Source organism: Sus scrofa, chromosome 7 (assembly GCF_000003025.6).
Source record: "Sus scrofa isolate TJ Tabasco breed Duroc chromosome 7, Sscrofa11.1, whole genome shotgun sequence".
NCBI classification, from domain to species: domain Eukaryota; kingdom Metazoa; phylum Chordata; class Mammalia; order Artiodactyla; family Suidae; genus Sus; species Sus scrofa.
This window is the reverse complement of record NC_010449.5, coordinates 24,205,418-24,230,853: the sequence shown is the minus strand read 5'-3', so window position 1 is coordinate 24,230,853 and position 25,436 is coordinate 24,205,418. Positions and strand designations below refer to the sequence as shown.

General features: G+C 57.0%; 5 protein-coding genes across 8 annotated transcripts; 4 read left to right on the top strand and 1 right to left on the bottom strand.

The window, feature by feature from the left end:
• On the top strand, positions 1,069–3,282 carry GPSM3 (G protein signaling modulator 3). 2 transcript variants are annotated; one of them, XM_005665820.3, is made up of 4 exons: positions 1,069–1,507; positions 1,717–1,825; positions 2,062–2,261; positions 2,488–3,282. In XM_005665820.3, exons 1-4 carry the CDS (start codon positions 1,295–1,297, stop codon positions 2,623–2,625), a joined length of 660 nt encoding a protein of 219 aa, XP_005665877.2. In that variant the 5' UTR covers positions 1,069–1,294; the 3' UTR covers positions 2,626–3,282.
• Positions 3,914–9,289, top strand: PBX2 (PBX homeobox 2). Its single transcript, NM_001123157.1, is given in 10 exon segments — positions 3,914–4,401; positions 5,339–5,412; positions 5,639–5,783; positions 5,786–5,885; positions 5,984–6,174; positions 6,359–6,494; positions 6,616–6,769; positions 7,157–7,245; positions 7,371–7,457; positions 7,570–9,289. Coding segments are annotated over 10 exon segments (1,290 nt in total). The 5' UTR covers positions 3,914–4,180; the 3' UTR covers positions 7,663–9,289.
• On the top strand, positions 9,692–12,738 carry AGER (advanced glycosylation end-product specific receptor). Of its 3 annotated transcripts, none has more exons than NM_001123218.1 (11): positions 9,692–9,823; positions 10,073–10,179; positions 10,310–10,502; positions 10,682–10,746; positions 10,856–10,943; positions 11,038–11,220; positions 11,365–11,495; positions 11,657–11,798; positions 12,086–12,112; positions 12,234–12,360; positions 12,466–12,734. In NM_001123218.1, the coding sequence occupies exons 1-11, from the start codon at positions 9,772–9,774 to the stop codon at positions 12,563–12,565; spliced, it is 1,215 nt and encodes a 404-aa protein (NP_001116690.1). In that variant the 5' UTR covers positions 9,692–9,771; the 3' UTR covers positions 12,566–12,734. The 3 variants fall into 3 exon arrangements, with proteins under 3 accessions (NP_001116690.1, XP_013833109.1, XP_013833110.1); XM_013977655.2 differs by having other exon boundaries at positions 9,713–9,823; positions 11,329–11,495; positions 12,466–12,738; XM_013977656.2 differs by lacking the exon at positions 12,086–12,112 and having other exon boundaries at positions 9,713–9,823; positions 11,657–11,688; positions 12,273–12,360; positions 12,466–12,543.
• On the bottom strand, positions 12,871–15,361 carry RNF5 (ring finger protein 5). The gene is made up of 6 exons (NM_001123224.1): positions 15,002–15,361; positions 14,108–14,126; positions 13,899–14,011; positions 13,762–13,816; positions 13,568–13,685; positions 12,871–13,457 (listed from the first exon to the last, which is right to left on the bottom strand). The coding sequence occupies exons 1-6, from the start codon at positions 15,139–15,141 to the stop codon at positions 13,360–13,362; spliced, it is 543 nt and encodes a 180-aa protein (NP_001116696.1). The 5' UTR covers positions 15,142–15,361; the 3' UTR covers positions 12,871–13,359.
• On the top strand, positions 22,424–24,924 carry AGPAT1 (1-acylglycerol-3-phosphate O-acyltransferase 1). The gene is given in 7 exon segments (NM_001033008.2): positions 22,424–22,634; positions 22,854–22,987; positions 23,306–23,343; positions 23,346–23,480; positions 23,919–24,014; positions 24,138–24,210; positions 24,732–24,924. Coding segments are annotated over 7 exon segments (861 nt in total). The 5' UTR covers positions 22,424–22,434; the 3' UTR covers positions 24,917–24,924.

Genomic DNA, 25,436 nt, shown 5'->3' with positions numbered 1-25,436 from the left:
AGAGCCACAGCAACGCGGGATCCGAGCCGCATCTGCACCTACATGACAGCTCATAGCAACACCAGACCCTTAACCCACTGAGCGAGGCCAAGGATCAAACCTGCGTCCTCATGGATACTAGTCAGATTCATTACCCGCTGAGCCATGACAGGAACTCCTAGTTATACCTCTTTCAAGGCAATGGACCTGAGACACAGAGGCATGAAGCATTTTTAAGGCTAATAATAACTACCATTTATTAAGCATTCACAATGTGCCAAATGCTTTATCACATTGAATCCTCATATCAACTCTATTTTTAAAAAACTCCAGAGTTCCCACTGTGGTGCAGCAGGTTAAGGATCCAGCGTTGCCTCCGTGGCAGTGTAGGTTCAATCCCCAGCCCAGCACAGCAGGCAAAGGACCCAGCGTTGCCTGGATTCCATCCTTGGCCTGGCAACTTCCACATGCGCACGTGAGGCCAAAAAGGAAAAACAAAAACGAAAACCTCCATTTTAATCTTTCAGAAACTGAGGCACAGATTTTATTTGCCCAAGATTGGAAGGCATTAAGTGGCAAAACTTGATCTTGTCATCATATTTCATGCTTAAAGTCACTCAGTTCATAGGACAGGTTGCTATTTGGAGGTCCCAAATGTCTCTGCTGTCCTGTTCCCACCTCGGCATCAGCCAATCTGACCAGCATCGAATAAAGAGAGACCAAGCCAGGTTTAATCCTCTCCCTTTCCTATTTCATGACTAGAGGGAAGCTTCCCCTGCCCCCTTGTCTCTTACGTGTGCTGCATATTTTGTCCCCTGAATAGACCGCAAGTACCCATAGGGCAATGATAACTATTCTACACATTTATTAGACACAGTGCTAGGAGGATATGTATATGTTTGAGAGCCTGACATCCCTGGATCTGAGTCTTCTGCTTCCCCCTGGAACCATGCTCCTCCCAGTCCCAGTAAGTCTGACAGAGGCTGAGGAAGAGGGTCCTTCTTGGGGAAGATACCTGGGGCAATGAATGGGGGGGGGGGTTGGGGGGGTTCTGAGGAGTGAAACCACTTCCTTTGTAGCTAGTTCCTGTGTTGACAGAACTGCAGGGGAGGAGGGGGGGTGGAGGGAACAGAGTTGGGGGGTTAGGGGGCTACTGAGGCTCTGGAGATGAGAATGCCAAAAGTCCTTCCCCACCCTGAACCTCCACCACTGCAGCAGCTGGAGGAGCTTTTCCCAGTCTCTGTGCTCCCCTGAGGCAAGCGAGGTCTAGCAAGCAGCTTGGGTGGGAAAAGAGAACTGGAGGAAGTTGACAGGGATGGGCGGGGCCGGTGGGGGGGCTGACCAGGAACCCAGCTTCCTGCTCAGTACCCAGGCATCCAGCCCCCGGCTCACCCCCACCCCTTTCAGCCCCTACTCCCCTCAGGACCTCAGGGTTCCGGCCCTCCTCCCAAATCCCACCCCCCCATCGGCTTCTCCCCTCCAGGGGATGGAGGCTGAGAGACCCCAGGAAGAAGAGAATGGTGAGCAGGTGAGCTGAGTACTGGGTCGGGGAGGCTGACACTGCGAGAGGGAGGTGAGAAGACCTGAGAAAGAGACTGAGTCATGGTGGACTCCGGGGACGCGGAGGGGCTTGGGCACACTGAGGCAGAAACAGACACAGAGAGAGGAAATGGGCTACTCGCCTAGCCCTCTGCCCACCCCACCCCTGCCTGACTGGCTGGAACCGCTGTCTCTCAGCATCAGGACCCCGATCAGGATGAGCATGGCTGGCCCCCTGTGAACACCAGCACTCGGCCTTGGCGATCTGCTCCTCCGTCCCCTCCTCCTTCAGGGACCCGCCACACAGGTACCCCCACCCACCCAGGGAACTCCCTGACCCTGGTGCCCACATCCTCCCTGATCCCGTTACCAAGCCCCACTCCATCACGGGCTCCTTCCCCACCTCCTCCAGACTCCCCATCACACCCCTGAGCCCTGATCCCAAGTCCCTCAACACCTTACCCTGCACCCCCCCACACACACACACCCCACTCCTGACTGCCAGCTTCTCTGGGTCTCTGAGCCCTCCCCCTCCTCTCCCAGCCGTGGGGCCCCGTTCGGCCTCCCTTCTCTCCCTGCAGACTGAGCTGCTCCTGGACCTGGTGGCTGAAGCCCAGTCCCGCCGCCTAGAAGAACAGAGGGCCACCTTCCATGCCCCCCAGAAGCTCCCAAGCCTAGGCCGAGTCCCACCCCGGCCTCTTGAGGACAGAGAACAGCTCTACAGCACTATCCTCAGTCACCAGGTGAGTCACCCCACTGCCTGCCCCCCCAGGAGACAAGGCCCAGGCTTCTTGGTCTCTTGGTCCCTGTTCTCTTTGGGGCCCCACCCCTCCTTCTCCCCAGGCACCTGCCCTAGTCCCCCATCCCCATCACACATGTCCTATATGCCCCTCACACCAGCCTGGCTCCTTTCAAGGCCTGCTCCTCTTAGAACCTTACCAACAACCTTCCCTGCCTCTCCTCCTCCAGTGCCAGCGGATGGAAGCCCAGCGGTCAGAGCCTCCCCTACCCCCAGGGGGGCAGGAGCTCCTGGAGTTGCTGCTGAGAGTTCAGGGTGGAGGTCGAATGGAGGAGCAAAGGTCCCAGCCCCCCACACACACCTGCTAAGACTTGAGCTCCCACCAGCCCTTCTGCACTCCCGGGGTTCAAAGCTGGGCGGCCCACTGCAGGCCTTGAGCCCTGCCCCGCAGGGGCACCAGAGACTGGAAGAACCAGCAGAATTCTCAATATTCACTGCCCTCATCCACCTTTCCTGGGAACTAGAGGGGGTGAAAGTCCTCAAACCCTGGGAATTGTCAAGGTAGGATGGATATTTAACTCCCCCTGTGACCAAGTAGGTGGGAGCTTGAGGCCGGGAGAGGATCCTAGGTACAGAGGGACACCTCACCCTTTCCTCTGATCTCAGGGAGGGCCTGGAGTCTTGGTCCTGAGCTGTGGGGACACCCTCCCCCCATAGTCTGGCCACCAGGTGGGAGCTGAGGGCTCAGGCCTCCACCTCCCAAGGAGGCAAATCTCCGGAGGTTCTGACCTGAGAGACAGTTCCACCCTTCTTCCCAACAAGAAGGGAGGAGAGGGCACAGCAGAGACATTGACTCTTCTCCCACCCCCCCACCCCCCCACCCTGGCACATCGCCCCCCCAGCCCCAGAACTGAGGGGCCTACAGCCTGTGGATGGACATTGAGCCCTGCCCACCCTCCCTCCCCACTGCTGTTCTGAACTGTCTGATGTTTGGTTATGTGAATAAATATAATTCCCCTCTGGACTGAAGACTGGTGTCTGGGTGGCAGGGTGGAGGGTAGGAAGGTGAGGCCAGAGGCCGCCACTCTCTCCAGTCTGGCCAGAGGCCAGCTCCCCTCCCTGGCTGGTTAATTACTGGCTCATTAAGCAGCGGCTAGAGACCTTCCTAATTATCCCCCCCAGCCCCCCTCTCCTGGTTTTAATTAAGTAGAACAGGGAGGGGAGTCATTAGGAGAAGAAATATGAACTAAGCTGTCTGTGAACCCAGGCATTCCCGCGGCCGGAGTCCACATCAGCTAGAACCCGGATTCAGAACCCCGGCGGCAGGTGCCCCCAGCCCCCAACACGGCGCCCTCCCAAGCCACAGAGGTCCATCCCTGGGGCCTTCCCTTCTTTTCCCCAAGGGCCAGTCTCCTCCCCTCGTCCCCTCCTCCACTTGGTCTCAGTTCCTCTGTTTCTGTGTCTCTCTCCGCCCCCAGCTCCTCCCTGTTCCTCCTCTCTTCTCCCCTCCTCTTCCTCCCCAGCTCCCCTCCCCCAGCCTCCTCCTCCCTCCTCCCCCCTCCTCCCTCCTCCCTCCTCCCTCCCTCTCTCTCCCTCTCCTCTCTCCTCTCTCTCTCCCCTCCCTCTCTCTCTCTCTCTCTCTCTCTCTCTCTCTCTCTCTCACTCACACACCCCCGCTTGGGCCTCCTCTCTCTCTCCGGCTCCATTTTCTCCGCCGCCGGGGGCCGGGGTCTCCTGTGGGGGGCCCAGACGGTACCCCAGGTCTCCCTCCAGGGCCGGGGCGGACCCCCGGGAGAGCCGGGAGAGGGGGAGACGGGCGGGGGTTGGGGTGGAGGGAGCAGCGGCCCCGGCGAGTTTGGGGGGGAAGGAACCAGGCGGGGGGAGGGGCGGAGCAGGGAGGGGGCCTCAGGGCCCCCCCCAACTATGGACGAGCGGCTGCTGGGGCCGCCCCCTCCAGGCGGGGGCCGGGGGGGCCTGGGATTGGTGGGTGGGGAGCCTGGGGGCCCTGGCGAACCTCCCGGTGGCGGAGACCCCGGTGGGGGTAGCGGGGGGGTCCCGGGAGGCCGAGGGAAGCAAGACATCGGGGACATTCTGCAGCAGATAATGACCATCACCGACCAGAGCCTGGACGAGGCCCAGGCCAAGTGAGTGCCCCCAACCCGGGACCCCACACAGACCCAGCAGAATGCCCGTTCACAAGCTCTGAGCCTGCTGGGAGCCCCCCAACTCCAGGACCCTCCCCAGGATCCTTCAGCTCTCCCTTCCTTTCCTTTCTCGCGGGAGCCCAGAGATAACTGATCCCTCTCAAGCCTCCTTTCAGCCCCAGTCCCCGAAACCTTCAAAAGGGGGAACCCTAGGTGGCTCACCCCCCCAACTCTCACTGACCCCCCCCCACTCTCCCCTGGAACACCCTGCCATCTCCAGAGCTCCCTTCTGGCTCCCAGACTAAGATCTTCTCCCCTAAACTCTCCAGCCCACCGTCGGCCTGCGGGCCTCCACACCCCTGCCCAGAGCTCCTACCATTCCTCTCCAGCCCTGGCCCAGCCTCCAAGGGGCCGAGCTCACCCTCTGCCCCAGCTCAGCTGACACTGGAAGCATCAGAGCCTCCCGCCCTGCTCAGTCCCAGGACCCTTCTTCACACACCTCTATACCGAACTCCCCACTCTAGCTTAGCACCTCTGACCCCTCAAACTCCAACTCTTCTCCTCCCCAGCCTCCTCTCTTCCTCTGAAATGTACCTAGTCACCCTCATTTCTGCAGTCACCCCAGGTCGTCCTCTCAACCCTTCTGGATCCTCTCCCACGGTCCTCCGCCCGGCCATGGTGCCTTTCGCCGGCTGCACCTTCCCTCCACCCATCCAAAGCCAAGCCGCTTCCCCGAGTGTCCACACACTGGGAGCCGATCTCTTCCTATGAACCCCCCAACTCCGTTCTGCCCCGAACCCCACTTTCTCCCACCACAGATTTACCCATCTCCTCCCTTGTTCCCAGGCTCTCTCTCACCCTCCTGGGTGTGTCGCTTTGTGGTTGGTCTTTCCCACTCCCCCGTTCCTCTCAACTTTTCTCTCCCGTTCCTCCCAAGGAAACACGCCCTAAACTGCCACCGAATGAAGCCTGCTCTCTTTAGCGTCCTGTGTGAAATCAAGGAGAAAACCGGTATGTGGGATCCCCGTCTGACTTCTCAACTCTGGGGACAGAACCCTGTTCACTGTAGGACTCAGGCTGAGAGTTTGACAACTTGGGGCCCAGAGGAGAGTGGGGGTCAGGAAGATTTGCTGAGGAGGCCTGGGAAGAGGACCCACACCTGGAGACCTGGGTCTCCAGGAGGGCTGAGAGCTGGTGTGGGGTCCCCGGTCCCTAAGTCCACCCGCCTGCACGCTAGGCCTCAGCATCCGAAGCTCCCAAGAGGAGGAGCCCGTGGACCCACAGCTGATGCGCTTGGACAACATGCTTCTGGCGGAGGGTGTGGCTGGGCCCGAGAAAGGGGGTGGCTCAGCGGCAGCAGCTGCAGCCGCCGCAGCCTCGGGGGCGGTGTGTCCCCTGACAACTCCATCGAACACTCGGACTATCGCAGCAAACTTGCCCAGATCCGCCACATTTACCACTCGGAGCTGGAGAAGTACGAGCAGGTGAGGAGAGGACGCTGGAGCGGGTGGAGGGAGACGCCCTTGGGGGAATCTCGAGGCCCACGGGCCCCTCCTCACCAGGCCACCGGCCCCCACTGCAGGCATGTAACGAGTTCACAACCCACGTCATGAACCTGCTGAGGGAGCAGAGCCGCACGCGGCCCGTGGCACCCAAGGAGATGGAGCGCATGGTGAGCATCATCCATCGAAAGTTCAGCGCCATCCAGATGCAACTCAAGCAGAGCACCTGCGAGGCCGTCATGATCCTGCGTTCCCGCTTCCTGGATGCCAGGTGGGGCCCAGGGCCCCAGGCCGGCCCCCAGCTCCGGGCTCCTTCCACTCGTCTCTCAGCCTCGGGGCTGCCATGTTGCAGAATACACAATTCTCCGTGACAGCGGTGCCCTCTGGGGTGCAGCAACATGGTGGCCCTGTGGGGACACCAACACCCTCCTCACCGGCCCCTCTCTCCTCCGTAGACGAAAACGTCGTAACTTCAGCAAACAGGCCACTGAGGTCCTGAATGAGTATTTCTACTCCCACCTGAGTAACCCATATCCTAGTGAGGAGGCTAAGGAGGAGCTCGCCAAGAAGTGCGGGATCACTGTCTCTCAGGTACTGGGGGGGCTTGGGGACAAGGAGTTTGGGGGCAAAACGCTCTCCAGTCCTGATGACTCAGGTGTTTACAGAGGGACAGGTTCCCACCTGAGCCTCCTTTCTGCCCAACACCCCGCAGGTCTCCAACTGGTTTGGCAACAAGCGGATTCGTTACAAGAAAAATATTGGAAAGTTCCAAGAGGAGGCAAACATCTACGCTGTCAAGACCGCCGTGTCGGTCACCCAGGGAGGCCACAGCCGCACCAGCTCCCCGACACCCCCTTCCTCCGCAGGTGGATCCCGCGGCTGCCACCCCTGGCTGGCTGTTTTGCACGCTTCCTGCTTTTGTTCCCACTTCCTGTCTAGGCAGGATCATAGCAGAGAGGGGGCCCTTTTGGGGTGAGCGGGACCAAGCTGAGATGGGATGGGGACCCCAGGGGACAGAGGCCACTCCAGTGAATTTACTTCTGCCTTTCTTCCGGCCACTGGCCAAGGAGGGCTCAGGAATAGCCCGTTCCCTGAGTGTTGCAGTGTTGTTTTGTGGGTCATTTGTGTATGGTGGCACAGCCCCGCAGAGCTAGGTCAGGGGCTTTTTGAAAACTGAGAGCTGTGGTGAGTCTCCTGTCTGCCACCACAGGCTCCGTTACACCCTTCCCTAATTCCCCCTCTGCTCCCCCAAGGCTCTGGCGGCTCTTTCAATCTCTCAGGATCCGGTGACATGTTTCTGGGAATGCCCGGGCTCAACGGAGATTCCTACTCTGCCTCCCAGGTCAGGTGGTCCATCCCGCCTTGAGTAGGGCTTTCCCAAACTCCGACTCCCTGCTTTAGGATGTGCGACTTTTTTTCTTCTGAGGCTTCTTCTCACTGTGTCATGTCCTCCTCCGTTGCCTGCAGGTGGAATCACTCCGACACTCGATGGGGCCAGGGGGCTATGGGGATAACCTCGGGGGAGGCCAGATGTATAGCCCTCGGGAAATGAGGGTGAGTGAATGAGTGAATACCACCAGGACGGGATGGCGTTTGCCGGGGCGGTGCCGGTCCCCACACTGGGTTCCCCAAAGCCCTACCCCAACTGTCTTGTCTCTTTTCCCAGGCAAACGGTGGCTGGCAGGAGGCTGTGACTCCGTCCTCAGTGACGTCTCCGACAGAGGGACCAGGGAGCGTTCATTCTGACACTTCCAACTGATCTCGCCCCTGAGGGCCACAGGGGTGGGGGCTCCCAAGGCAACTCTTGAAGAGGACGCAGGCATCCAGAGGACAAACCCAGACACAGGAGAAGCACAAGCTAGAGACGGGCCAACAGGAGCATCCCTTCCCTGGCCAGACTCTCTCAGTGCTGGGGTGCTGACTCTGTGGCAAGGAAGACGGGGTCCCCTGAGAGGAGAGTGGGGTCTATTTCCCCCTTTTTCCTTCATTTTTTCTCCCCTTTCTTGCTCACACACAAATACACACACCTAGAATCCTAGTTTTCAGAACTTTCTCCCCTCTCTCTCTCATGCATTCTGTTTCTCTCTCCTACCCCGCCCCCTCTTCTTCTAGGCGCCCCCACTCTCCCTCCCCCACCCCCCTTATCTGTTCTGGGATCTATGGAGCCGCCAGCCAGCCCTGCCCGACCAGAGATGCCAAAAATGGGGACATGACTTCTGGACAGAGGACATGGGCCACGCCCCTGTGCCTCCCCACCCCTGCCCCTCCAGACGGCTTTATTACCTCATACGCAGCTCATCTTAAACCAATAGAATCGCTCGGTGGACGAGAGTGTCTGACTCAGATATCTACCTCGGAGGGAGTTTCTGCTACTTTAGGGAATTGTTGACTGGGCTTTGGGGTTGAACTTTTTTTTTTTTTTTTTTAAGGAAAGAAAAATTAACCCTGGATCCATCTGTATTTTTTTTTTTTTTTAATTTCAGGGTTTTTTTGTTGGTGATGGTGGTTCTTAATTTTTAGTTTGGGGGAAGTAGATGTTTTTATAAATATGTTGATTTCGTTTGTTTCTTGCTTTCCCATATTAGGGGTGATAGCCAAAGGGGTCATGATAAGAGGACGGGGAACAGATAGAACTGGTGAAGAGGCCTGCCTGGCTCCAGTCCTGTCAGGAAGTACATTTAGTAGGGCACCAAGCCTGCCCCCCTAAAGCCACTTAGGCGTTCTCCTTTGCTTGTAAAGCCACTTAGGTGTTTGCTTGTGCAGGCAGCTTTCTGCTGCGTTTGGTGTGAAGGCAGTCGGGGCTTGTTCTGCCAACCTATCGGCCCCTCTTCCCACAATCCTTGGGCCGGGCCAGACTCTAATCTTGAGCAAATGCCACCTTCCCCTGTGAGTGACACATCTTTAAATCTTTTTTTAAAGCTACTATCTGCAGGTTGGAAGGGGAAGAATGGGGAGGGGGTTATTGCCAAATATGTTCCTTGGGGGTTGGGGTGTTTGTGTATGTTATCTCCCTCGATTTCCCCAGAAGTGAGGCATCTTTTTGTTTTTTCTCAGTCCAAAATCAAGAGGGTGGGGAGAGAGAGGAGAGAGGCTGCCAGGTTTGGGGGAAGGTAAAACACCACTGTCCTGCCCTTGGCCCTGAACCCTACCATCTGAACCCCTCAAACATCCTCAGGATTTTATAAGGCTGTCACAGTGGGGAATCTCTCCTGTCAAAGATCCCGGCAGGATTGGGGGGCAGGTTGGGAGTGTGATGGCTGGCGGGGGGAGGCATGGGCCAGGGGCAGTTCTCGCCTCACTTGTAAACTTGTAGTTTCACAGAAAAACAAAAAACAAAAAACAAAAAAAATGCAGTTTTAAATAAAGAAATTTCTTTTTTCCCTGGGCTTAGTTGAGAATTCTTTTCAAAAAACATGAGAAACCCCAGAAAAAAATATTTTGCTCTCATCGAGCCCCAGATAGGTTTTTCTCCTGAGTCCCCCAGCCTTGCCCCCACCACCCAAGCCCCAGGTCTCACCCCTGCCTCCTCTCCAGGGAAAGAGCCAGGCCTGAACCCTGTTGCCTGGCAACACTGCCAAGTCAAGATGGGGCTCTGGTCCTCCAATCGTGGACTGATGGAGTAGATTGGGGTCCTGAGGGGCTGAAAGACCCTAGGAAATAAACTCCCCACCCCCATAGATGGTGGCTGTGCCCAGGGGTGGGGTGACAATTGTTTCTCTTAGTACCTGAAGGACTCTTGTCCAAGAGGCATGAATTCCTAGCATTCCCTGTGACGGGACAGGATGGAGGAGAGGGTACAAGCCCCACCTAGGGTGGTGGCCACAGCAACGAGGGGCAGACAGAGCCAGGAGCCTGGGGAGGAAGCAGGATGGCAGCAGGGACAACGGCCGGAGTCTGGGTGCTGGTCCTCAGTCTGTGGGGTGAGCCACTCCTCCCTGACACCAATCCTCCCCCCAGAAAGCACTCTGCCCCCTCCCCAAATCTTCCCACAACTTTCTGGGAACCTGGGTACTGCTTTTCAATCTCCCACATCCACTGGGTTCTAGTTTTATCAGACCCTCCTTCCTGCCCCTCCATCGTGGTGCTGCCCCCCCACCGCCCCGCCACTGTGATGTTGTGCCTCCCCTCCCCCCCCCCCACTGTCCTGCCGTCATGGTGCTGTCTCCCAGGGGTAGCAGTAAGTGATCAAAACATCACAGCCCGGATCGGGAAGCCACTGGTGCTGAACTGTAAGGGGGCCCCCAAGAAACCACCCCAGCAGCTGGAATGGAAACTGGTAAGTGGGGCTCTCGTCACAGCCTTCCCACTCCTGGGGAGACCAGTGAGGATTTGCATCCGTCCTGCCTACCGCATCAGCCCTCTCCCCAAGGGCTTGCGCCACTTCGACCTCTCCCCTCTGACCCCAGAACACAGGCCGGACAGAAGCTTGGAAGGTCCTGACTCCCCAGGGAGGCCCCTGGGACAGTGTGGCACGGGTCCTCCCCAATGGCTCCCTCCTCCTGCCGGCTGTTGGGATCCAGGACGAGGGGACTTTCCGGTGTCGGGCAACGAGCCGGAACGGAAAGGAGACCAAGTCCAACTACCGAGTCCAAGTCTACCGTAAGGGTTCCGGGGCCTCCTTCGAGGCCCACGTCCCATCTCAGGAAAAGCCTTCCACCCCAGCCCTTGGCTCCCTGGCCCTGGCATTTGAGAACCTGCTTCAGCTGCCCCCATTCCCACACCCGGGCTGTGAGAACCTTCAAGGCTGCAGCCTCTGATAGGAAGTTTCCCTCCTTCAGAGATTCCTGGGAAGCCGGACATTGTTGATCCTGCCTCTGAACTCATGGCTGGTGTCCCCAACAAGGTAGCAGATGAAAAGGGGAGACGTCGAAAGGGGTCCTGAGAGTGGGGAGAGGAGTGCACCTGTGTGGAGTCTCTTATCGTCAAAGATGACGACGTCACTTTTTCCCCAGGTGGGGACTTGTGTGTCTGAGGGGGGCTACCCTGCAGGGACTCTTAGCTGGCACTTGGATGGAAAAACTCTGATACCTGACGGCAAAGGTGAGCCCCAAGGCGCCCCCTCCCGGCTGCCTTCCTTGTGGCCCCTCTCTTGCACCCACCCTGGATGCCTCGCCTTGTCTTCCCTCCACCACAGGAGTGTCTGTGAAGGAAGAGACCAGGAGACACCCCGAGACAGGGCTTTTCACACTCCACTCCGAGTTGATGGTGACCCCGGCCTGGGGAGGAGCTCCCCAACCCACCTTCTCCTGTAGCTTCAGCCCGAGCTTTCCCCGGCGCCGAGCCCTGCACACAGCTCCCATCCGGCCCAGTGTCTGGGGTGAGCACAGAGGTGGGGAGCTGCCCCAAGCTTGGGTGAGCACATGTCAGGAAGGAGGACCCTTGGGGATCAGAGGGTTAAGTCTGTGGCCACTGGAACCACACACAGGTTTAACTCTTCAACTCATGCCCGGCCCACCTCCAGAGCCTGTGCCCCTGGAGGAAGTCCAGTTGGTGGTAGAGCCAGCAGGTGGAGCTGTACCTCCTGGTGGGACTGTGACCTTGACCTGTGAAACCTCTGTCCAGCCCCCGCCCCAAATCCACTGGACCAAGGATGTGAGTGACCTGGAACAGGGGCTGGGAGGTGGTGAGTTACGTCACTGGCAGCTAGGAGGGCAAGGGGCCCATGGAGATAGGGGGCAGGAGAGAGCTGAGGAAGACAAGGGTACCTGAGGATGTGGTTAATGGTCTCCTGCCCGCCCCCCCCCCCCCCCCAGGGCACACCCCTGCCCCTTTCCCCCAGCCCCGTGCTGCTGCTCCCTGAGGTAGGGCCTGAGGACCAGGGAACCTACAGCTGTGTGGCCACCCATCCCAGCCACGGGCCCCAGAAGAGCCGAGCCATCAGCATCAGCATCATTGGTGAGACTTCTCTCCAAAGGGCCCCTGGGGCAGGCGGAGGGACACCGCAGGCTCCAGTTCCCCACCTCGTTCTGGCACTGTCCCCAAGAGCCACCCCACCCCTCCCTCAGTGCAGCCACATCTAGGCCCCCTCTGCCCCATCCAAACCCCACCGAGAGAACGGGCGGCCTGGCCCCTCTCCCCGCTGAACCGCGGGAGGAGAGGGAAAGACTGTGGGGGCTGCCGCTCAACAGCCCTCTCCCAAACTGAAGCCGTTCCTTCTGACCTGCTCCAACTTTGTCTTCCAGAAACAGGCGAGGAGGGGCCGGCGGCAGGTGAGGGGCTGGGTAAGGTCAGAGGGAAGCTGACCGCCCTCAGCACGACGCGGGGATACTGGGCAAGAAAGGAACTGTGCGCGGCGGGGCTGTGCCCTCAGTTCTCCCCAACTCCCCACAGGTTCTGTCGAAGGGCCGGGGCTGGGAACGCTAGCCCTAGCCCTGGGGATCCTGGGAGGCCTGGGGACCGCCGCCCTGCTCGTCGGGGTCATCATGTGGCACAGGCGGCAACGCAGAGGACAGGAGAGGTGAGCAGAGGAGGCCAGAGGGCCTCCAGGCAGCAGGGAGGGGTGCGGGGGGAGGATGACAGAGTGCTGGAAATACGGCGAATTCTCCCCAACGCCCCCTCCCAGGAAGGCCCCCGAAAACCAGGAGGAAGACGAGGAGGAGCGTGCGGAGCTGAACCAGCCGGAGGATCCCGAGGCGGCTGAGAGCAGTGCAGGAGCGCCTTGAGCAGCCCCAGCCAGACGGCCACCCACCCTCTGCCTTTTCTTTTTCCCACACTCGGTTCTGGCCCCAGACCAGTTCACCCCTGTATAATCTCCACCCCGCCTCCCCAAGCTCTCCTCCACAACCAGAGCCCCCCACAAGCCATCATGAGTAAACACCTGACACATCTTGCCCCATTTGCTTGTGTTTGTGTGTGTGTGTGTGAGACACCCTCCCCCCCACCACACCAACACCCACTCACACCAGGGAGAAGATGCTCCCTGTTGTGGAAAGAAGGAGGGACAGGGACGGACAGAGGTGGGCGGAGATCCCATGAATACATCTCACCTTATTTATTGAATTTGTAAGAAAGGAGGTAGTAAGGGGAAGGAAGCACTGAAGACTCGGAGCCCACATTAGACACTGGGGAGGGAAAAATTAAATTAAATCAACAAGGGGAACGTGGGGGGAGCATCAGAGGGAGCCTTGCCCACCTGTCAGCATCAAATCAAGAAGTGTGGGGGAAGCAAAGCATTGGGAGGGAGGAGGGCCGGGCCTCCTCTTCGGTCCTCCCCCTCCCTGAGCTGGGAGTTACGTTGCTCTCGAGGGAGCCGTCCGTCCAGAGCAAAGGTTCTCCCATCCTGCAGATGTTGCCCCTCCTCCCCACACCCTCCCAGAGAGTGGCCAGGGTTGGCCTTAGGCGACAGAAATGGAGGGTGTGTGGGGGGGCAGCGAGGATCCGGGAGTAAGGAAGGGTCAGCAGGGACCCCCAATACTGATTCTCCTCTGGCTGGAGGTGGGCAGGAGGGAGACACAGCTCAAATACTGAGCAGCCAGAAAAAGAAGAAGATGGCGAGAAACAAGAAGAGGGAGTCCTGCCAGCTGGAGGCCGGGTGACCCTGTCCCAGATCCACACCTGTGGGAGAGAAGAAAGCTGTGGACGCAGCGGCCACTGGGAGGCCAGGAGGGAGGCAGGGCTGCGGGGGTCGGAGGGCTCGCCAGGAGCAGCTGAGGGAAGGCTCTTACCTGTCCCCCGACGAAATGGCTCGTGGGTATTGAAGACGGTGGTGAAAAAGCCAAAGGGAAAAGCACCAACACCAAACGAGAAGTGAAAGCCCCCAGTGTCGCCAAATGGCTGGAATCCCTAGGGAGGTGAAGAACGTCAGTGGGGAGCTGGGCAAGTCTTTGGCAAGGAAGGAAGGCAATCACACAAGACTCACCCCTCTGCTCTCAGGCGCCGGTCGCTGGCCCTGCGGGCGGGGTGGAGTTTTCAATCTGAGGAAGAGGAGAGGGATGATCAACAGGGAATAATACTCCCTCCTCTTCCCTTCCCTCAGCACTACCTCCCCTCTCTCACCTGGGATCCTGGGGCTTCTGGCTCCCTCGCCCATAGAGGGGGACAACCTTTTCTCTGCTGATCCCAGCTTTACACACTGGGCACTCTTGCCGCTCTGGCCGTGTCTCCAGCCACTGGGGGAAAAAAATGTAGTGGTTTCCAGTACACAGAAGCGTCTTCCAGCTCCTCAGACCTCCCCATCTCCCTCTTCATCTCCTCTGAGTACGCACCTGATGAAGACAGGGCCAACTGGAAAGGGGGAAAGAAAAAGGTCAGACCAGCTACACAAAAGACACAGACTCAAACTCAGGGTCCTAACTCGCCACCCGTTCCCAGGTGTTACCTGCTGTTTCCTGCCATATTTTCCACAACCTCTACTATGCCAGCCAAACTGGCCTCCCTGCTTCTCTGACTTTCCAATACCTAGAGCTACGTCCACCCTCAACATGCTCAACCCGCTCCTCTCCCCCTCTCTTCTCAACCTTTCAACTTAATTTCCAGTTCTCTTGACCATCCTTTTCCAGATCTCCTTTCAGCCCCAGCCCCATCTATGCCCCCATTAATCCCAAACCAAACCCCCTTTACCAGTATCTTCTTTTGCTACTCCTTTTCTTCTCTCCCATGTCCAATAAAGGGCCCTCTTTCCATAATTCCTTAACCTCTGGGGACTGCTCCTCTACAGCACCCCTGTCCCCAGGTTTGTCATCCTGCCCCTTCCCATATCTCACCGGAATGTGATCCCACGTTCCCCAGATCTCCCTTTACTCACCTGATGCCTATCTCCCCTGACCTTTGAGTCTAATCTGTTCCCAACCTCCCTGGGGTAAGGTGGCTCGGGTCTCATCTGCACCGCTGTGCAGCGCCCACCCCCTGTGCCCCCTTTCCTCTTAACACACCGTACGCCCCAGCTCCTAGTTTCTATGACTCCTTTCCACAGGTCTCCTCTGCACAGATGTGACCCTCTCGCCCACACATACCTAAAAAGACCTAAGAACCCTCCTGAGGCCTCACCTAGGAGAATGTGCCCTCTGATCATCTATAAGCCTATATGCCCCCTCTCACCCCCAGCCTCCATACTATAGAGGTGAGACCCACTCTTTTTCGCCCCCTTCCCAGATTCTCACCAGTACAGGTGGCCACACACGCTGACCACAGCTTCCCGAGCAGTCTCCAGACATATATTACATTCGAAGGTCGCGCCCGCCCCGCCCCGCTCGCGGTTTGGCCCTTCGGGGCCCCCGTCCTCCTCCTCCGCTGCTGCCATGGCCGGTTCTGCTTCGCCCCCGTGTACCCCTTAATCCCCCGAAACACACGTACAAGCGCCCCAACAAACGAGAAACCGCCTCCTGCCCACGATCTTTGGGCAGGCCTCAGGGTTTTCTAATTACTATAGGTCTGAATGCCTGTCAATCCCACAGGGTCAAAAGAAAGGATTGGTCCAAAGGGCAGGGGAGCAAAGAGGTTTGCGCGGTGCTGCCCTTGCACAATGTCTATTGGCTGACACAGTCACAGACAGTAAGCACGGCCACCGGATTGGTATTAACTCCACACGTCCTGTCGCCGGCCAGGGAGGGCTTTATTCGTTTGAGTAGCTGCCAGTCATAACCAAAGGCCAGAAGCAATTGGCTCCAGACTACGTAGACCTCGCCCACTAGAAGGCCCTTTCTTTCCTTTACTTCCTTCTTCACAGAATGTCGGGATTCCTATTGGACTTTGGAGCGTAAGGCTCCAAAGCAATTGATTGGCTAGAACTAGACGGAAAATGGTGGCTAGGCAAAATGCGCGTGCGCAGCCGGCGGAGGGGCGGGGAGGGCCAATCCTGTGAGGGTTGAGCCTTCTCTGATCCCACCCCTTCACCTCGCTCTCTTGTCGCCATGGTGACTGCTCTACAATTGGCGAGGTTTGGAGTTCAAAGGCCTCGGCTCGGCCTCATCCGGGTCCTCCGATCGTGGTTTTTTTTTTTTTCTCTCTCTCTCTCTGTCTCTCTGCTGATTGGGTTGTTCCTTTCGCCCCTGATTGGCCGAGATCGGAAAAGACAGCGAAGAGCTCGGAAAAGAGGACCATTACTGGGGTCGCAGGGTTCAAAATGGCTCCGGCCTCCTTCGGTGACGTAAAGAGCAGAACTTGGGTCCGCCCCTCACTCTTAGTGAAGAAGGGAGCAGAATTGGGATTAGCCCGACGTTTGGATGGTGCGAGCATCGATCTGCGGCGCTGGTGTTAATCCATCTCCCTCGGCTGGACGACTCAGCCCGCCCCTCCTTAGGTGATTTACACAGCAGAACTGAAGGCCCATCCCCCTTTCAGTGTGACACAGAGTAGAACAGGGTTGACCTCCTCTCCGTTTTAAGCCTTAAGAGCAAAAATCTCCTCGGCTTTGTGAATGGGTGCAGAAGAGGCAAGGCCCGCCCCTTTTTAGGCGACCCGCGGCGGGATGGGGTTAGGCCCGCCCCTTCCTTCACGTACTTGGCCTAGCTGACCTGGGGTCTTCCTCTGAGCTGTACCCCCAGGGACTTGGGCAACCTGCTATAGAGCTTGGGCCTTTCGTACGAGTTTGGTCCTTTTCTACAGTCAGTGGTCCTCACTGTGGCCCAAGAAGCAGAACTAGGTAACAGTCTTCCCATCACCAGTATTCTTTACATCCTCTTCCTCAGGGCTTGTAAAACGCTTGCAGGGCAAAGGTGTCTGAGAGGGTTGAGGCCCGACACAGGCTAAGGGCTGCTCAACAACATCCCGGTAAAAGGCCTCACGTGACTCAAGTGAGGCAAGGTGAGATGTTAGTTGACGCCTAAGGCAGGGGAGGTAAGGGTTTAGGAGGCGCTTAGAGGTTTAGGGGAAACGTTTATGAGCGGAGAAGCAGAGACCAAGAAGGGAAGAGTGATGGAGTGATCCCGATAAGGGGCCGATGGGAATATGGGAAAGAGGGCAACAGGCAGGAGAGAGAGCTAGGTATGTGACTACAGAATTAAGGAGGCATGCTGGGCCCAAAGGAATCAGCATTCTTCCTCACAAGTCTTTTCCACAAAGCAACCCTATGCCCAGTTTCCATTGGAAGAAAAGAGTACATCTTTTCTATGTTGCGGAGGAGTAGTTTCAGCTTAGAGGAGTAAGGAGACTGATAGGAAGGAGAGAACTAGAAAAAGTACTGAGGTTTAAAGAACACGGAAGAACAGGGGCAGGGAGAGGGCCTGAGAGTATCCCTTCTCTCCAAAGGCCAGGAAGGGGGAAGGTGGTGGTGGAGGGAGCTGGGCTGCTGGGAGATAGTGGTGGGGGGTGGTGGGGACAAAGGGCAAAGAGATCAGACAAGAGGGCTGCAGGGTGAGGTGGAGTGAGATGGAGCCCTGGAGAGAACAAGAGAGGTGAAGAACTCAGTGCTTGGCGTTTAGTAAGTGCTTGATAAATATTTGGACTTGAACAGGGAACAGGAAAAGAGAGTTGGAGAAGGGATGGAGTCAGAGGGAATAAGCAGCAGATGTGGGAGTTCAGGAGAAAGGAAGAAACCAATCAGCTGTAGGAGGAGAGCTTTTTGCAGGCTGGGAAGGAACTGGCCAAGGAAGGAATACAGCACCAAGGGACCCAAGCCATGTGTGCTGAAAGGAAACTGGAGACAAAAAGGTGCCGCTGAAGCCACAGAAGGCCAGAGACACGGAGGCAGAGCCCAGCAGAGCTCTCGTGGGGTGGAGCTAGCCGGAGGAGACAGAAAGATGTGGGGAAGAGATGCCAAGGTCCCCGGGCGGCGATTGGCAAAACAGGGCGCCCATCACCGCCCCCTACTTCCTGGCCAGCCCCGGAAACGAGCGGGCGTGGGGAGGGGTGGCGGGGGATAGCGGCAGCAGCAGCCCCAGCCCTCCGAGACGGCAGGAAGGGAGGGAGGGAGGGAGCTGGGGGGACAACCCCCACCATTCCTACCGCTATGGGCCCAGCCTCCCACTCTCACCTCCCCTCCATCGGCCGGGGCTAGGACACCCCCAAATCCTGTCGCCCCCCTTGGCACCGACACCCCGACTGAGGCAGAGACACAGCCACCCGCCACCACCGCTGCCGCAGCCTGGCTGGGGAGGGGGCCAGCCCCCCAGGCCCCCCACCCCACTGAGGTGGGGGCAGGAAAGGGATGGGAGGAGGAGGGAGGAGGGTGCTGAAAGGGACGTGGAGGAGGGGATGGGGGAAAGATTGGGTCTGGGAGGGCGGGCCGAGGAGACGGCTGGTGGGAAAAGAAGGGCCGACTGGGGAGAGGGTTGCTGGGGAAAGGAGAGGAGGCCTGAGAAGGAGGAGAGGCGGAGACCCTGTGCATTTGGGATGGGGTGTGGACAGGGAATCTTGCAGAGGGAGTGCCCAACACCTTCCCCAATTCCTTTTCTTGCCCTTTGGCCCCACCTGACTCTTGGGGGCTTGGGGCAGGCAGAAGGCAGTTTATTGCCCTTCTTCCCCCCCCCCCCCCCCCCCGCAGAATTTGCTTCCTAGGAATGCCCTCAGACACCTCTGTTTCTGTCTAGGCACAGAACCTCTTGTTTCTCAGTGGCCTCCGTGCTGTGCCCGACCCTTACTGACACACAGATGCCTTGTGGGGGCCATGTTTTCCACACTGAGTGGGTGTGCCTTTGACATGTTTAATGGCTTGTGTGCTGTGTGCAGCTGGGTTGTCCTATGCTGTCCACAGGCCGTGGAGAAACGATGGGTTATTTTCCATCAGAATTGCCTCCTCTCACATCTTATGTCCCTGCCTCACGTCGTCTCATCATGTTCCCATGTGTGTGTGTGTGTTATCTTTTGTGTCTATTATGTGGTTTCATGTTTCTTGCACATTGAATGTTTTTGCACGTTTATTTGAGCATGTAGAAATTCTCCTTGATTTTGTTTGGGCTCACAGGTTATGTCCACAGTCCCACCATGTGCAATCCTCTTCGTGTGTGGGATCCCGGGGCTTAGCTGACCAGCACACAGTCACGGTTGGCCTCTTTGCTGCATGTGTGTTCCCAGTCCCTGGTCACACCACACCATGCGTGCCCCTGCACGTGATGTGCTGATGTGACACGTCCAGAACTTGTATGCCCCCAGTTACACAAACTATTTATTTCATAATTTTATTGGCAGTATGTTTTGTGAGCCATCTGTTTGTTACCTCAGTTGGCATTCCATTGTGCTTATAAATCCTTGGACGTAAATCCTTAGACATTCCTGCTCTGAAGAGGGTCACTTAATGTCACATGTTAGGAAGGTAACTGGGCCTCCACGTTCCTAAAGAACCCTCCCCACGCACCATGCCTTGCTGACCCCCCGGCCTGTGTCCCTTCACACGCATCACCTCCAGTGCCTGGGTACAGTCTTGTGTCCACGGAGCTCAGTGCATAGCACAGGGTCAGCTCTGCCCTGCACATCATCTGCCCTCACTCTTTGCACTGTAGGCACGCATTTGATGACAGCAGCATCTTTTGCTTGTGGCATGTTAATCCCTGTTCTGTATGTTGCTCTTGTGTGTGAGATGGTATGTGCCATTTTGCTTCTCGTCCCTCTGCCTTCACTGTGACCCTATATCGTTTGTGTCTCTTCAGAGTTGGTTACTGTCAGGCCTGGTGTGTTCATTGCCTTTTCCTTTCATAGTCCTCAAGAAGGTAGCTGTCTGGAGTTCCCATCGTGGCTCAGTGGTTAACGAATCCGACTAGGAACCATGAGGATGCAGGTTTGATCCCTGGCCTTGCTCAGTGGGTTAACGATCCGGCGTTGCCGTGAGCTGTGGTGTAGGTCGCAGACGCGGCTCAGATCCCACGTTGCTGTGGCTGTGGTGTAGGCCGATGGCTACAGCTGATTAGACCCCTAGCCTGGGAACCTCCATATGCCGAAGGAGTGGCCCTAGAAAAGGCAAAAAGACAAAAAAAAAAAAAAAAAAAAGTAGCTGTCTGATTCATGTTCAGAACTTTGTCTCTGTCATCAATTCTGTCTGTGTTCTCTGTCGTGAGTTCCGTCTGTATGGGAATGTATACAGTCTTATAATCTATTCAGCAAATGTTTATTGAGCATCTTCTCTGCTTCCTTCTGTTCTGGGCATTGGGGATAAAACAGTCCCTGTCCTCAAGCTGCTTACGGGTTAGGGAGGGAAACAGAAATGGCTCTTGAATGGTTACACGCTGTCTAGTGTCAAGATCAGTGGTTTTCTAACTTGTGTGTACATCAGACTCACATGGAAGGCTTGTTAAAATAACATACAGATTGATGAGCCCAACCTCAAAAATTCTGATTCGGTAGCTGTAGAGTGAAGTTCAAGAATTTGTATTTCTAAGAGTTCCCGTTGTGGCACAGCAGAAACAGATCTGACTAGTATCCACGAGGACGCAGGTTCGATCCCTGGCCTCACTCAGTGTGTTAAGGATCCGGCATTGCCATGAGCTGTGGTGTAGGTCGAAGACGCGGCTCGGAGGCATGTGTTGCTGTGGCTGTGGTGTAGGCCGGCAGCTGCAGCTCTGGTTCAGCCGCTAGCCTGGGAACTTCCACACGCCATGGGTGCGGACTTAAAAAGAAAAAAAAAAATTGTATTTCTACACCTTAAGAACCAGTGATAAGATAAAATTGTAACGAAAACAGAGGTCTGGAGGGGTCTTCAGGAAGACTTCCAAAAAGTGCCACTGAACTGTGTGAGGCAAGAGAAGAGGCAGAAGAACAGTCCACCCAAAGGGAACAGTGTGTTCATGGCACAGGGGCATGAAAGATCACGGTGTGTCGGAGGAACCGAAGTCAGTCAGTGACTGGAGAGAAAAAGGAATTTGTGGGGATGGGGACAAAAATGTAAGCCAAAGTTGACTTGTTGGGAAGGGCCTTTGGGCAAGAGATAGGCTCTGATCTGTGTCACGGAAACACCCGTGGTTGCCACGTGGAAGGTGGCGGAAGGGGAAGAGAGGAACCTGTTGCAGATACTCCAGGGAGACGCTTGTGGGGGAGGTAGGATGGCCTAACCCAAAGCTGGCAGAGTCCCTCTTCTGTTGCCTATGTCCACCCTTGGCAGTGGGCTTACCATGGGCCACAGCCCTTTCGTCACTGGAAGGGAGTGCCTTTGGCCTTGGTATGAAACACAGACATTTGCCCTGGACACTCTTTGGGGGATTGTAATCCTGCTTCCAACAGTGGGGCAGAGTGGAGGAAGGAGGAAGAGCCTACCAAGCTGGTTCTGCTCGCCTGTGCCCTTCGTCGTGAGCTCTTCCCGCTCCCAGGGCAAGTAGTGTGATGTCCCTTTGACTCTGCCTTCCTTTGTTCACTTGGCAAGGTCTTCCACCCTGCCCGCCTGACCATATTGCCTCCAGCGACGCTGGACAGGAGGGAAGAAGGTGGTGGGATCTGTCTGTCTGTCTGTGGAGGCAGGATTAATGGATGTAGGCACTCCTGGTATGTCCGCGGGTTTATCTGGGAACAGGTGGAGTGGGGTTTTTCTGGGTAAACATTTACGATCCTTTATCTGTAAGGGGTGTGATTATAAATTTGCCTATGCGTGTGAATAGGTCAGTCTTTGTTTGACTGTGTGTGTCCGTGTTGCATTAGTGATAGATCCTTTATTCTTGCCAGTCAGTCCTGAGAACATCGGGGTGTTCTGTCAGTTCTGCTTTATCTGCTGCGTGCTCTCTGTACTTTTGTGTATTTACACATGGGCGGCAGTTTAACCAAGTGGGTAGGAGCACAAGCTTTAGATAGGAAGTGTTTCTTAGGAGTCTTATCAACTCTCTGGACCTATTTCCTTTAAAACGCAAATTGTGTGGTTCGTATTTAAGGGCTTAACATAGTGTACAGACCAGCTCTGTTCAACAGAAATATAATGCAAGCCACATATGTAATTTTAATTTTCTAGGAGCTACACGCAAAAGATAAAAATTAACAGGGTGAAATTAACCTTAGTATATCAAACCCAGTATATCCAGGAAGTTACACTTAAGAATGTAGTCAGGGCCTTCCCGTGTGGTGCAGCAGGTTAAGGATCCAGCACTGCCGTAGCTGTGGTGCAGATTCGATCCCTGGCCCAGGAACTTTCACATGCTGTGGGCACAGCCAAAAGAAAAGAATATAATCAATACCAAAGATTATTACATTATTATGGGATGTTTGATATTCTGTTTTTCATCCATTTTTGAAACCTGGTGTGTATTTTATACCTCTAGCTCCTCTCAATTCAGACTAGGCCACATTTCCAGGACTCGGTAGCCATATGTGGCTGGCAGCTACCATATTGGAGAGCAGAGGGGTGGACAGCTATAAGATCCTTACCAGCTACAGGCATTAGCTGTTTTTACTATTAATGTCCTTTTATTGTCATGTGTGTGGTGTGAGCCATGGATGTCCCTGTCTTGTGTCCCTTGTCTGAATACATCTGGAGCCCTCAGGGAGAGCAGTCCTGAGCTCCCTCCCCACCATCCGCATCCTAGAGAGGCTTCCTGGACAGGTTTTCCTGGAGCCCTGGCCCCATTCTGTGTCTCCAGCCTCGTCCCTGTAGCCCCCGGACCCTGCCTTTTGCACCTAGTCCACCCCGCCCCCCTCCAGGAAGCATGCCCACTGTCCCTTGCTCCATCCCCTGCAGGTGACCAGAATGGAGCTGTGGCCAGGGGCCTGGACGCTGCTACTGCTGCTCTTCGTGCTGCTGCTCTTCCTGCTGCCCACCCTGTGGTTCTGCAGCCCCAGTGCCAAGTACTTCTTCAAGATGGCCTTCTACAACGGCTGGATCCTCTTCCTGGCTGTGCTCGCCATCCCCGTGTGCGCCGTGCGAGGACGCAACGTCGAGAACATGAAGTGAGGGCCAAGGGGTTTGGGGTGTGCGGGAACCTAAGGGGCAGCAGCGAGATGCAGGTGGGGAGGGCAGTGGGAGTGTAGGGACCCTGAGAGCTCAGGGACAAGGAAGAGGAGACGACTGCAGAGATGCCCAGAACCATAGGAGGGGAGGCCACCGCGGCCTGCAGGTGGGCGTCGAGGGACCCCGCCCGAACCCCTTGCCACGTGGAACCCCCACAGGATCTTGCGTCTGATGCTGCTCCACATCAAATACCTGTACGGGATCCGAGTGGAGGTGCGAGGGGCTCACCACTTCCCTCCCTCACAGCCCTATGTCGTCGTCTCCAACCACCAGAGCTCCCTCGACCTGCTTGGTAAGCACCCTCCCCTCCCCATGCCCGGCCTCCTGGACCGTCCCCGGGATCTCCTGCCCTAGAGGCCCTCAACCCTCGCTCGTCTGGGACGTTGCCCAACTTGCTCCCTCCCCGGGCCTCTTTCCCTGGGGTACAGCCACCCTCATAAGCAGGACAAATGCCTGCAGTCACCCTTCCTTCCTGGGGCCTCCCTCCCCCTCCCCCCAGCCGGCCTCTTCCCGGATCTCCAGTCCCTGGTAGTGCGGTGATGCCCTGGGAGAGGTGGGCTGCTTCCTGGAACATTCTGACCCTCACCCCACCCCCCTACCCCCGCCCTAGGGATGATGGAGGTCCTGCCAGGCCGCTGTGTGCCCATTGCAAGCGTGAGCTCCTGTGGGCCGGCTCTGCCGGGCTGGCTTGCTGGCTGGCAGGAGTCATCTTCATTGACCGGAAGCGCACTGGGGATGCCATCAGTGTCATGTCCGAGGTTGCTCAGACCCTGCTCACACAGGACGTGAGTCACCCTGGGGAAAGGGGGGTTATGGAGTAGAATGATTGTAAATAAACTGATGTGCAGGACCCGCAGGCCTCAGAAGTCCCATTATAGCCTCACAACCATTTTCTTTCTTTCTTTTTTTTTTTTTTTTTTTTTTTTTTTCTGTTAGGGCCGCACCTGCGGCATATGGAGGTTCCCAGACTAGGGGTCGAATGGGAACTACAGCGGCCGGCCTACACCACAGCCACAGCAACGGGGGATCCAAGCTGCGTTTGCAACCTACACCACAGTTCACGGCAACATGACGGATCCTTAACCCACTGAGCGAGGCCAGGGATCGAACCTGCAACCTCATGGTTCCTACTGGGATTCATTTCCGCCATGCCACGACAGGAACTCCTGACAACCATTTTCTGACCCCTCCATGTGTCTTCCTTGACCTTCTTTCTTGCCCAGGTGCGGGTCTGGGTTTTTCCTGAGGGCACGAGAAACCACAATGGCTCCATGCTGCCCTTCAAACGTGGCGCCTTCCACCTCGCAGTGCAGGCCCAGGTGATGCTATGCCCCTTCCTCTGCTGGGTCCCCAGCCCCCACCAGCCCTTCCTCTGCTGGTGGAGGCTTGTCATGGGAGCCTCAGAAGAGCGCTGGGGACTGATGGTTTTGCCCTTCCCTCAGGTTCCCATCGTCCCCATAGTCATGTCATCCTATCAAGACTTCTACTGCAAGAAGGAGCGCCGCTTCACTTCGGGTGAGGGCCCCAAGCAGGTCTGGGGTTGGGGGTGGCCAGAAAGGCCAGGCGAGAGGCCGGGAGGACATCCCTGAGAGGCAGGGGCTGGTCAGTGTCAGAACTGTGAGGTGTCCACAGGATCATCCAATGTGACCCCCACATCCAGCCATAAGTCCTCAGGAAGCGCCCCCCAGACCCAGCTAGATGGCTAATGTTTGCTGCCTCCAAGAGGGGCTGTTACTGCCTGGCAGGAAGGACAAGTCCGAGTGTGCAAAGCTGTAACTTTCGGCAGTAATTGCTAAACCGAGATGGTTGGGCTGGCAGGGTGCTGAGGGGGCGTCTGGACCTGGCCCCGGGACAGGCTCTGTGCAGGACCGGGCGGCAGTTGGCAAGCTGAGGGGCAGTTGTCCAGGGCAGGGGCAAGAGAACTGAAAAGTTGGGGAGGGGAGTATGTAGCAGGAGCGCTCATACACCAGGCCCCACCCGTGGGCAGCAGCCTGGCAGACAGGCCATGATGTGCTCCCCCTCCCGCTCCCCCACAGGCCGATGTCAGGTGCGGGTGCTGCCCCCAGTGCCCACAGAAGGGCTGACCCCAGACGATGTCCCAGCTCTGGCCGACAGAGTCCGGCACTCGATGCTCACCGTCTTCCGGGAAATCTCCACCGATGGCAGGGGTGGCGGCGACTACCTGAAGAAGCCCGGAGGGGTGGGCGAGGCCCGGCTCTGAGCTCCCTTCCCATCTGCCCCCCACCTTCTCCACACCCACTAGCCCAGTGGGCCTGAAGCTGGGCCAAGCCCTCTTCCTCATCTCCCCTCTCCCCACTCGTTCTCCTCCTTGGAATCTTCAGCTCCTGAAGTGAATGTGGTTACAGCACCGCTCCCTGCCCCCTCCCCAGCGCCCCCGCCCCACGGACTCTTGCCCAGGTGCAATCTCTCCTGACCCCCACCTTCTGTGCCATCTTGTCTGTGGGACAGTTGCCTCCCCCTCATCTCCAGTGGCTCAGCCTACACAAAGGTAGGAACACTCCATCCCGCCCCCAGCGGGCCCTCCTCCTTCGTGGTCTCTCGCGCTCCGCCCCACATTTGCCAGTGAAGTCATTCATTCTGTGGAACAGTTCCGCACTCCCAAGTCCAGTGGACACATCCGTTTATGAGGAGGACTCCTCACACTGCGGCTGGAGGCTGATGCCTGGACCGCTCCTCCCGGGCTCATCCCAGAAACATTCCTCCACCCTCCCCCTCCCTCC